At 47.2% G+C, this 12,817-nt stretch overlaps 1 protein-coding gene across 1 annotated transcript in view; it reads right to left on the bottom strand.

Moving 5' to 3' along the window:
* The window catches only part of efnb3b (ephrin-B3b), a 74,431-nt gene extending 61,614 nt beyond the window's left edge, over positions 1-12,817 (bottom strand). The window contains exon 1 of the mRNA XM_069518514.1: positions 11,596-12,817. Within this exon, the coding sequence (XP_069374615.1) occupies positions 11,596-11,744 (149 nt within the window). The 5' untranslated portion in view covers positions 11,745-12,817. The remainder of the gene's footprint in view (positions 1-11,595) is intronic.

Below are 12,817 nucleotides of genomic sequence, written 5' to 3'. Positions count from 1 at the left end.
CACACTGCCTCATCATCACCACCACCCCCCCCCCCTCGATAGGGTCAAGAGGTACAGGCCAGCTTTGCGTTGTTTTCGCCGCTCTCTTTACACGCTCGCACAGGAACCGTGCTTTGTCTCGCATGATTGTGTTGTTTTGCAAATAATGCTTAATGCGGCCATGGAGGGGTGGTGGTGGTAAGCAGCAGGGTGGAGGGGTGGGGGGGGGTGTATACAAACCCACGCAGGGCATGTACACAAGCGCATGCACCCACGCATGACGCATGCCTGACATCCACACAATCATACTCGCACACAAACAGGCACCACACACATAAAACTCACTCTATTCAGCATGCAAGGGCATCAGGGGGGTACAGGAGCACTTAAACAAGACCTTGAGTGAATTCTTTTGTCCTAGCTAAGTACCACCATAATAGAGTTAGCTCGCCCATCACAAGAGTGATTAAATTTAAGAGGAAACATAAGGAGAAAGCAAAAAGAGATAACTTCCAAAAAATACAGCTGATTTGCAGCACTCGGGCATGAAGATAGAGCCGTTATTTGGCTGCAGGATCGAGGCGTTTGAGAAATCGGATAATTGTGCATGATTTTTCCAAGTGCCAGAGTAAACACACCTTAGAAACTGGACATGTTGCAACGCTCAGCTGTGTACACACCCGCCACACACATACACACACACACACACACACACACACACTGGCCACCCAGGACTCAGGCTCCAGATGGGCTAGGCCTGAGTGGGACCAGTGGCTTTGCCGCAGCACACAAAATAGGGAAGTAAACACAAACACCATGTGTGTGTGTGAGCTAGGGACAGACACACTGTCTTCAAAACCCAAAGACCACACAGCCAGAGGGTTATCAGCGCCACGTAACGGAAATAAGCATCACACACAAATATGCATTCCCGCATATCCAACAACAAGGTACGTGGCTGCGTATATGCGGCACGGTGACCCACAGCCGTGCCACCCATCCATCAACTGAAAACCAAAGAACACAAGAGGGGGACTGTCTACAAAGGGAGGCTTTTGTCCCCCACCACCACCCACCCCCACCGCCTGCCTCCCTACACACCAGCATTCTTCGGGCTTGATTTTCTTTGTGGGGAAGGAGGGAGAGAGAGAAGAAAGAAAGGAAGGATGAAAGAAAGAAAGGAAGAAAGAAAGGAGGGCACTCCATCTGTTTTTTCCCCCCTCCTGTGGCTGGGGACCTGCAATACAGCTGCACTCCAATGGAGAGCAAGACTGATACAGAGAAGAGAAAAGAACGACAGGGAGAAAGATTTTAGGAAGGGAGGTTAGAAGATGGGGCAGCTAATGAGGAAAGACTTCTTGATTTCCAGAGAATTTTGAGGGAGTGGTACATCTGCTAATGCAAACGTGTGTGTGTGTGTGTGCGTGTGTGTGTGTGTGTGTGTGCGCGTGTGCGTGTGCTCTGGTTCACAGTCTCTCCCAAATTACTTTGACACAGCAGTGATAGGCAATCACGATTATTCATCCTGTCGTCACTACAGAGGACCTATTTACTGCAGGACGTTGATGAGTGAATGAGGAGAAACTAGAGACACTGCACATCAAAAACCACCCACAAAGAAGGACAGAGACAAAAGAGGCTGTTGATGAGAAAAAAACAGAAAAAGAGGAGAGCAATTTCAAAAAAAAAAGAAAAGAAGAAGAAGAGGGAATAATTTTTACTGCCTGCCAACTAGCTGTAACATGATAACAGCTTGGATATGTAGGGAAGGAAATTTACACTGGTGGTAAGCCAGGCAAAGAGGGAGCGAGTGAAAGAAAAGACAAATGAAATGAAGGGGGGGATTAGCGCGGAGAAGTGGACTGGTTTTTGCAGACGACGAGAGGGGTAAGAGTGCGTGTGGGAGAGCGCGAAGCCAGCGAGCCGAGTGAGTGTGAGGGCTTTCAGTGGAAGCGCTGAGAAGGTGTGGGGGGGGGAGCTTTTGTTCGCAGGGAGCAGAGGGAGGAGGGCGAAGTTATGGGAGGAAGGAGGGGAACGGGAAGGAGTGAGGGATATGCTACCGACGGGGAGTGAGAACGAGAGGGAGTGGGGAGGGAAGAAACTCTACCCCTCCACTTGGATTTTTTCCAGCACTGGGAGCAATAACATTTTTCATCTGTGCATGCATGAGTATGTGTGTGTATATACAAGCTCTCCACTGTGTCCATGCAGGCCTGGATGTGTGTATGCCCACGGATGTGAACGCTGGTGTGTGTTAATGTTGACTGCAAGACATGAGGACAAAGGCAAGAGAGACAGGGTGAAGCCAGAGAGCTGCGGAGTATTGTCGTGTAGTGTTTAGTGTCCTATAGCCAGCACTGGGGTATCAGATGATGGCATGTGGAGGGGGCAACAACAGTCCACTTCACTCGCTCTATACAAGATAGATCTTGTCCTAGACAACAAAGCACTGCACTGAAATCCATGCGCTGCAAAAAAAAAGGAGACGGCGTTTAATTTGTACTCGTTCCTTAAAGGTTGGTAAGGTGTTTTGATCTTAAGCCCCTATTCCACGGGTAAAAACCCACTAACACCCGCTAACATGTTGCTTTTGTCTGCAATCGGAATGGATTCAATCAGTTTTCACACCCAGGTCAAATGAACACATATTTTCATGCTAGATTTTATATTGAGCTATATGTTAGGGTTATGTTTGCAAGATATTGCACTTAGGGGGAAGAAGGCATGCTGAAGCTGTCTGTGACTCCCCCGTCTCTGTGGTCTGTAGCTTTTCCAATAGTTTTAAATCATCACTTCAGGTTGAAGAACTTATTTGCTGAAGGAACGTTTCGGGAAGTGGGATAAACAGCCTTGTTTTAGTTTGACAACCATGAACTTTTGAGTCTAACCACTGAAGCTTTGAGAGCTTCATAAACCCAGGAGGCTGCATGCTTTCCTCCATCCAAGAGAAGAATGCAACTCTTCAGCTGAAGTCAAAGTGACATGTTGAAACTTTGAAAAGAAAGTGAATTTTCTTCTCGACAATAATATGAGCCCTTGCTTGGTGCTTTTGTTGCTACAGCCTGTCTTGATTTGCAATGACCATTAGTTAGCTAATGTAAGCCAACTTAAATACATATAACTGGGCCAGTTGGCTGACTTTATGATGCTAACTTTCAACTTTATGTTTCTTCTCTGCTTCTGTTACTTACACTTACGATTATCCTTTAATTGCCACTTGTGGGCACAGTAAATGCTAAGTGGACTACATTTACATAGTGCTTTTCTTGTCTTTAACGACCACTCAAAGAACTTGACACTACCAGTCGCATTCATACAGAGCCTCTCTCTCTCATATATATGTATGTATATGCACACACACACGGCACAGCCATTAGGGGGTTCCACTTCTTGCCTAAGGGCACTTTGAAATGCGGACTGGAATCAAACCATTACCTTCCGATTAACAGATGATCTGCTTGACCACCTGCCAGCCGGTGTTTAGGAGGAGAGTCTGTTGCACAGGCTGTTTTAAAATGAGAAAATCAACAGTGTAGTGGCATTAATTACAGAGCTAAGCTAACTAACAACCTATTTATTAGTGCTAGTTGTTGATATTTCTGTTCAAGTGCAGTGTTTGTGTAAGCTGGCTTTTCAGGGCAATAGGGAGATTTTTTTTCCTTTGCAGAGAGCCAGGCTAACAGTTCCCCTCTGCTTCCAGTCTTTATGCTAAGCTCAGATCACTTGCTGGCTCCAATTCCTCTGCAAAATTTTAATGAAAATTTCAGCTTTGATTAGAGAGTGATGGAGTTGGTTCACAATGTTGAACTTTGCCTCTGAGGGTGAATGAATAGATTGATAACTAATTATCTGTACATACCCAATTATATACATTTATGTCTTTTGATAGAAAGTCACAGACTGACTCTGGGGGTCTGAGGCTGAGGCATTATACTTGAGGCTACGACCTATGAACAACTTCTTTCAGTTTATCAGTATTCTGTCTATTTTTCCCATGTTAATCTTGCATGTCAATCCTACTTAAATTATATTTAATGCAGAACCCAGGAAATGGAGCATGATTTTTCCCTGCGCTGTTAGCCAAGGTCAGTTTCCCCATAGACCGTAACAACGATGGCTAATGCCAAAGCCAGATGGACTATTTTCGCTGTACAGTCTTTTAACTCCTAATTAGAACTATGCATACGTGCACGCCCGCGCGTGCACACACATCTGAGGAGACGAAAGCGAGAAGCCTGGAAAAATAATCAAGGTGCCGAGAGTTGGGCACGGAGAATATAACAAAGGATCAGAGGTAGAGAAGTGGGCCTGTGTGCTCAGATGGGGTAATAAATGTGTTCGTTTATTAATAAGCCAAGTTTCGAGATGACTGGCTGTTACTGCAGCGGGGCAGAGCAGGACAGGGTTCCCCACCAAAGCCTCTTAGCATTAGGATCATCTCTGACCAATCGTAAGTCAATGGGTAAAGATTATCTTAAAGCTAAGATGCTTTGGAGTAACAGGTCTCCATATCTCCCACACAAGAGACCAAACATCTACGGCAACAGCCAGAGGATCCGCTCCCCCTCCCACCACTCCCACCGCACAAATAAAAGTCATGTATCTTTTTTGTAGCCGAGCGAGTGAATAGTTTGCTCTGCTTTGTTGCCAGGCTCCTTGCAGGCAGGGTGATTCATGTATGCTTACTTTAGCGGCTCTGTGTGTTTCTGCAAATCTCTGGATAAAAGCTTCTTATGCCAAAAATATAAATGTAATATGAGATATTTAAAGAAAACTACAAGAAAACCCAAATGCTCGTTGCTTGCAGATGCAGCTACGGGCTACGAATCTTGCATTTATGAGTCCATTTTTGTTGTTTGACGATGTATTTTTGTTATTTCTGTCGTGACGCAGTAAGACCAAATTCCTCCTCGGCTTCAATGGCACAAAGAAAAGAAGAGTGTAGCCATGAATGCCGGTTTTGGAACGGTGTTACAGGGCAGACTACATTTGACAATACACCAGAAGGCCAGCTCGCTTTAAAAAAACAAGCACGACACAAATACACTGTACTGTCTCTTTTCATATTCTTTTTTGGAAAATTAAAGGAGGAGATACTGTGGTGGGAGACAACAGCTGTGTCTTAATTCAAGGACTGCATCCTTCAGAGGCTGCATTTGCAACTGTTCACATTGCAAAGGCTCCTTAAAACACGGTCGTCAAATGCGTCTTTTCCTCCTCTAGAAACGGGGTGGGTGGATCCTTCCAGGCCACACCTATCACACCTCAACTTAACCGAACAGCTTATGGCACACGTTTTAAAAAAAACAAGGGGCACTTAAACTGTCTTGCCTGCATTTATTGTATGAAAGGAGCAATACAAATAAAGTATATTATTATTATTATGAGTTGGCTCCATTTTGCTGCTGTGAGCCCAAGTTTAAGCACTGTGTAGTTGCAGCATCTCATCTTATTATATTAAGTGCAGCAAGTACGGAGAGAGGAAACAGCTGCCAGTCTCCTAACTGCTCTGCACTAAGTTGATCAAAGAGCTCACTCTGCGCAAAAAGTCTATGCATTCCTTTAAAGCTTACCAGGTTTCATGCTGGACTTCACAGGGATAAATATTATGGGACGTGTCAGTAATGAGCAATGAGGGGCCGGCTCTTCTGTATGTGAGCAGGAAGCAGCTAGTCACGGCGGTGACCTACAGATCATCAGTCACTCTCTGACTGGGCCTCGTCACATCAGCCAGTGCCACTGTCAAACCCGGCCATGCTCCCGAAAACCATCCATCTCTCTTTTAGCTCGCCTCCCGTCGCCATCTTTCAGGCCTTTTGTTTCTCTTCCCGTCTCCCCCTCTATCTCTCCCTCATCTCGCCCTAACAGCACCCACTTCTTCTCTCGCTGCCCTCTTGCTCATATCGGTCGAAGATGTTTGCCAAAACTTCACATTTGACGAGGCACAGCTGTCCGTCAGCGTAGCTTCTCATTTGTCTCTCTTGTGAAGACACACACACTCTCTCCCTCTCTCTCTAACATTGAGTCAGGCCTGTGTCCCATCAAAGCATTGTGTTGAGGTCCACTGGCATGGACGGGGCGGGCTAGAGTGACGGTGTTTCAACGCTGATCAAAGTGTCAGGACGTAAAGGCTGAAAGCTGGAATGATTTCTGGCTGCAGGGGAAGTTACTGGGACATAAGAGGACACAATATTTGACTTAAGTTTTGCATTCTACAAGTTCTGCATAGCCGTGTGTATGTGCTATGCAAACGAGGACTCCTCCTTGACGTTGCTTAAGGTGAAAGGAGTGGGAACTGGAAACACACACTGCTAAAAATTCTATTCCTATCCATTCATTTCTGTCCTAGAATCGATATTTCTGGAATTTATCAACTTGTTTCCACTTGAAATTTACTTTTATCAACAATGTTCTGTATCTGGAGGATAATGCAAAAAGCTGCAAATACTTGAAACAAGTTCATTTGTATTGGAGACGGGCTAAAATAATCATACTACAGTGGCATGCTCGTGGCACATTTGTTTTGAGTAAAAAAGACTTTAGGACTTAATTACACCCAAAAAACGGTTCGGTTTGGAGGATTTGTTTTTCACTTGACATACTCGAACGGCTTAGAGCTTGGAGATCTTGACACACAGTTTAGTATTCAAGGCACAGACACACACATACCAGCGCATCCTCTGTCACAAACCAGAATCCACACACTCACATACACACACGAAATGACAGCAGCGTCAACTCCCTCCTACAGCTATCCCATTCATCTGGAAGGACGCCGAAGCCACAGTAGCTATATGAGCCCATCCCAATATTGTGGAGATGTGCAGAGCGGTAGAGGCGGGAAAGCTGGGACTCTCGTGATGCAGAGCAAAGAGACTGGAGGGCGAGCAAAGGAATGGATAGAGGAGGTGATGAACAGCGTGGCAGAGGTTGCTCCCATATTGCACACTCCTAAGGCCAAAAGAGTCCACATACACTTTTATAGTACGCCAGTCTGCTTCTCTGTGTCACCCAAGGGAGGAGGATTGACCTGGCCCAGTCCAAATGCTGCCAGGAGGATTGGATGATCCTGCTTAGGCAGGGTGTGCTGTGAAGCAAGCTAATGAGAGGCCAGTGTGTGTGTGTGTGTGTGTGTGTGTGTTGGTTGGCTTTGCTAAGGGGCTCTGGGTTCAGCCACCCAGGGCAATCTGCCCAGTGATGCTGGGACACATGTGACCCCCTTCAGCCCCACGGCCTGGATTACTGTTACCACCACTACCGCTGTGTATGTGTGTGTGCGATGGCTGTTTCGAGGGAAGAGAGTTGCTTGTTTCTGCATGTTCTGCAACACACAGAACCAGCCGCACGCTTTTAATCTCCTTCATCCTAATCATCAGCACTTTTAACCATTACCAAAATCCCAAAGTCACTTCTAAAGCCCAAGGGCCAGGGGAAGTAAATTAGTTCTTTAGCCAACCCCAGCATATTTACAACACCGCTTTATAGTTGTTATGATGTTGATGAATGTGCACTGCCCCTGCCAAATAAACTTATAATCGAGTGATAAAATAATGAATGAATTCCGAGTGGAACAACAGTCCGTGACGCCTGCCAATTTCCTCACCTCTCCCGTGTGTGTCAATTTGTGTGCGCACACATCTGCCCTCCCCTGTTTACTGTCTAGTGGTAGCAGTGTGTGTTTAATGCTCACTTGCACATGCAACGCAGGAGATACATTAGGGCCCACACACTCTTAACACACGTGTCCGACAGAGATGGGAGGGGAGGTCAAGACCCCCGAGGCTCGTTTATGTGTGCAGACATCTGTTAAGAACGTGCGGCTGCTGGAATAGACCTGTCTGTTCGCATGTCTGTATTTTCACAGTCCAGCTGCATACCTGTGTCCATCTGCAGGAAAGAAAGGAAGAGAAAAGAAGAGAAAAGAGGAGAACAGAGGAGAATGCAGCCGGCTCGGGTCCCCTCTCCTTTCTGTGGCCTTTCCATTCTGCCACATCAGCTGAAACCTCTTTTTCACAGCTCCTGTTGCTCTCAGCTCATAAACTTACATACACACGAGGGGAGGAAGAGAAAGAGGGAGACAGACGGGTGGGAGTGAGGGTGGGTGAGGGGCACTTGCTTTAACAGGCAGCTCAAACAAGCAATATATGGTTCATATTCGTCCCTTCTCTTCCTCCTCCTCTTGTTCCTACACGCGCTCGTCCCTAAAAAATACACATTTAAATAAAACTACCCGGTGGATATTCTCTAATCATTTGCCCGGGGGATGCGTGAAGAGCTTACGAGGCGCCTGCTCGCTTGTCCACGCGGCCTGCAAAGGCTTCACATGCACTGTACGTGTAGGTGGCGGGGTGGGTGGGTGTGGGTTTACCTACCTACGTGAAACTGGCTGTGTGTTTCAAACATACAAACAACCGATAAACGGGTTATAAAATGTTGCTCCTTTGGTATATGGCACCTCTTTTGACCTACTAACACTTATTCCACTCTCCAGTCCCAGAATGCCCTCACCAAGAACATTTCCAGTGATTTTTTTCTTTTTTTTTTGTAGTCGAAACACTTAGCCTAGTTAGCTAGTCTTTTATCCGGCGCCAATTAGCCAGCGATTAATGAATTATTGAGAAACGGGAAGGGGGGGATTAAATTTTAATGTGGATCTTAGGGGGAATAGTTGTATTACAAGTCACCGCGAGCGCCGAGTGCAGAGACGCCCACCCTCGGCAGCCGTTTACAATAATCTACAGCCGTTTACTGAAGTATGGAAAGAGAGGAAGAGAGGAAAAGAGGGACTGAGAGCAGAGGGAGGGGTGAATGGGAGGCTTTGGCCTTAAGAACAGACGCTGAAATCGAGCTTGCAAAAGGGCCAAAACCTACAAAACTCCATATGCTGCGATCAGAAAAAGTGGCCCGGGCCAACGTTCTCTCCACTTATTCCATTTTCTGCGTGTGTTTGTCCACCAGTGCGACTCGCAGTGTGAACCCAGGTGTGTGGGTCACCTGCCCCCCCGGCGTCCCCTCCATTCTCACCTTCACCGCCCCACCCCCAGACTCCTGAGCGGTAATGTAAGATTCGATCTTTCATTAGGGCGGCCGTGTAAGGCCAATAATAGCAGATGCTGAGATAAGGATAATGGGGGAGGGAGGGAGGGAGGGGGGTGTCGTTCTCCCCAAGGTGACTGTTCTGGTTCAGTTCTCTCTTCCTCAAGTAGAACCTGTATTGGCACTTAAGTCTTAACTTGTATTGATTTACGTAGGGTTAGGACAGTCTCTACCCCCCACTCCTGTTTCTCTTTCCCCTCCTGCCACCTCTCTCTGTTTATGTTCCTTTTCTTTCAGGAACAGTGATTTCAGCTGATGGAGCAGTCAATAAAAGGGTGGGTGCAGCATTTGAAGAAGCTCTTAAAATAGTATTTTTTACTGTAACTTACGTCAGCCAGATCGTTTTGTTTGATATGTATTGGGAGATGTCTGCGTTCTCCACTACACCCATGGGTGCCTGTTATTCCTCCTCACCTCTACACATCTCTGGGAGCATCAGCGGCTGCTGTAGGGCCATAATTAGTGGCTGGATGTGACACATGTTTCCAATTTGCTACGTCTGTTCACCGCGCCGGAGGAGGCGGGTGTGGGGAGATGGACTGAGGTAGAGATGGAGACAGACAGAAGGTGACGTGAGGCATGAGAGGGATGGAAGCAGAGGAGGACAAGAGAGAAATGAGGGGCGGCGTGAGAGGAAGGTGCGAGGGTGAAGAGTTGAGGGAGCTGGAGATTGCTCACGGAGGTGGAAGGAACGATGGGAGGAGGAGAGGTGGAGGGCGGCTGCAGGTGGACGGTCTGAACTTCAAAGCTGCACATGCAGCGGAGGTCTGGAGGTTAACAACGTGACACTCCATTTGCTACACAGACGAGATGTGAACCATACATGCGCTCGGCACCTGATTGATTCAGACAACCGCTTCTGCAAACTTTTCACCTCATTTCAGAAGAACAAACCAGATGTGGGTGGGCTCTGGACAGCGTCCATGGAGGATGTGCAGGATTTGAACGAGCATGGGATCCTATTTCAGCCCAGGGCCCAAACCTACTTTGCCCTGAGGCCGCTGGAGCTCTTGTTGTGTGGAGAGCAAGAAGAAACAAATACATGAAAGTGTGTAAAAGGGCCAAGAAAAAGGAACTGGAGGAATGACTAAGCTGATTAACTATGAATAAGCTTCATAGTATACAATAAGGCTTTGTATTTTCAATGTACGAGTGAGAGAATCTGAGAAAATGACGACAGAGTCTGGCGTCAAAGCCACCACCCCTCTAATTACCAGCCAGGCCCATTCACTAAGCCCCGACACCCACCTAACACCAAACTCCATTAGGAGACAATGGCGTGGATTCACCTGTAAGGCCCCAAAAGCCTCGGCTGTTAGCTTCTCAGTGAAAATTACCCTCCCGTGTCCTGCTCCCCGTTGGGTGAATCCACCCACTGCTGACAATAAGCCCTCATTAAGGGCTTCATGCCTGGCTCCACAGCAGGGGCCCACGCACAGTCACATCTGTGGAGAGGGGTGAAACCGGGCAGGCCATAGCCTCGAGCCGACACGGACACATTAAAAACCTGTAGGTCTCTGGTAAAGCCGGTGGCGTGGGTGTGACCCAGGTACAGGAAGTGCCACAATTTATTCTTTTTAAAATCAACAATACGGGAAAGGTCGTGAAAGGAAAGGTGAATTAAGGATTTGACAATCAAGCTGAAAATATCACTATCGTCCACAAATTGCAGTCAGGGTTTGTAAAAATCACTTTAACATTCTCTTTCTCCAGCATACAAGCCCCCTCCTCTGCTCCCACCGCCACCAGGCGTTGGGTCCATTCAGAAACAGAGAAAAAAATTGGCAGAGGTGTGAGAAAAGTGGTGGACAGCCGAGAGGTGTTTAAAATGACATTTCCTCGGCTAATGCCTGACACCTTCTCCAGAGGACAGAGGGAGAAAAATGCTAATGAGTCGTGGCCAAGTGGGCTCACAGGGTGTTGGGAGAGGCCTGCAGGGGGGGGGGGGGGGGACTGGATTTCAATCAAGGTCATCTAGCTACAGCAATTTAGAGCATCACACATCTTTATTACCTGACACACACACACACACACACACACACACACAGTTTACAGGGACTTTACCGTTCAGAAGAAGTGAGGCTGGATTATCAACAGTAATCAATGCGAGTTTGGCAAACTCACAGCAGCTGTGGAGCAGAGCAGCTCATCAAGGTGTGTGTGTCTGTGTGTGTAAGCAGGTGTGTGTTTGTGTGTTCATCAGATCACACTGGCTTCAACTAATAAACTTAATAATGGTGGAGAAGAGAAACTGACCAAATTATCATAATAAAAAGATATTCTGGGGGTTGTCTGCTGCAGGCCTCTCTAACTTTGTTGTGTTTTCTATTCCATGCTAAAAGTCACTCCGAGCAACCTTCATTAAATGTCTAAATCCCATCCTCGGCTGCACGAGTCGCGCACATGCACTTCAAACTAATTATTTCAGCTTCCTTCCCTCGAGTTCAAACCTGCAAATGAGGCAACCGATCAAAAAAAGAAAAAGAAAAGGAAGAGGCTGCATGTGGGAGCTGCTCTTACCTTTCGTTCAGGGAATTCCAGTAGATGGGCTCCATGTTGCTGGCCGTCGTCCCCAGTAAATCCAGTAAGAAAACCAGCAGGATCCCCAAACCATTCCCACTCCCTCGACTCGCCATCTCAACCCCGACACCCAGCCTACGTAGCCCCATTTAAAAAGAATAACAGATAAAGAACAGAAGCCGAGGGTTGTTTCTCTGTGTTCTGCGCTGCTGCTGCTGCTGCCGCGGGGAGACTCTGAGACACAGCGGGCACAGCCGAGCCAGGCTTGTAGGTAGAGACAGTCAGAGAGCGGAGGCTGCCGTGCATCCAAAATTCATCGAAATGCACAAAAACACGCTCGCAAATGTGCAGGAGAAACTTGTCCAATCCGTGCGTCCGCGTCTCCAAAAAAAAAACTATTTCAGTGCCATGACTTTCCCAGCAATCAATAGTCCTTTGTGTTTTATTTTCTTGCAAAGCACAAATATAACTCCACTGTATGGATTCTTTTCTGAGAGGTACCGCCACCCAGCAGGCGCTATTCCTACTGCCTCTCCGTGCGCCTTGATTGTCTCTCCCCGAACAATGTTCCCTTGTTCTCTGCACAGACTCTGCGCGATTTCTCTCCCATTACCTTGTTCCCTCGCAAGATGATCCACGTCCCGACATAAGCAGTGTGGAGTGGGAGAGGTTTATTGTCTCGTGTGTGTCACGATCACGCAAAAAAAAAAACAACCCGTGGAGGTGAAAGGGTTTAAAAAGGAAACGATGTCACTCGTGTCCACAGCTCCATCCTCAAATACGTGTTGATGCTCGGTGGGTTTCAGTCCGTGCGCATTTTATCCTTCTTCGCTCGGGGTGGTAAATCCGCAAATCCTTCTTATTGAGAATTAAACAACAAAAAAACACACACACAAAAACAAATAAGGGTCCAAATTAAAATCGACGATAAATCCAAGGATCGATGCGCGCAAGGAAACTGAGAGAGCAACAAACCAAAGCGCTAGAAAAGCGTCTCCACTGCGATGGTGCCGCACAAAGGCCGACGTGAAACTTGGAAAGAAACGCAAAGATTGTGCGCATCGGTCTGTGCCGGTGGTGTCGTGCGTCGCTCGGTGAGCTGGATGGTTTTCGCAGTAACAAAAAAAAAGCGCGTTATCTCATCCGTGTGCGCGCCTCGCAGTCCCGCAGGTCTGACTGGTCCTGACGCTCGCAGCGCATTGACACAGCGACTGGCTCGTTG

This window comes from Paralichthys olivaceus, chromosome 22 (assembly GCF_024713975.1).
Source record: "Paralichthys olivaceus isolate ysfri-2021 chromosome 22, ASM2471397v2, whole genome shotgun sequence".
NCBI classification, from domain to species: domain Eukaryota; kingdom Metazoa; phylum Chordata; class Actinopteri; order Pleuronectiformes; family Paralichthyidae; genus Paralichthys; species Paralichthys olivaceus.
This window is presented reverse-complemented; position numbering and strand designations above follow the sequence as displayed.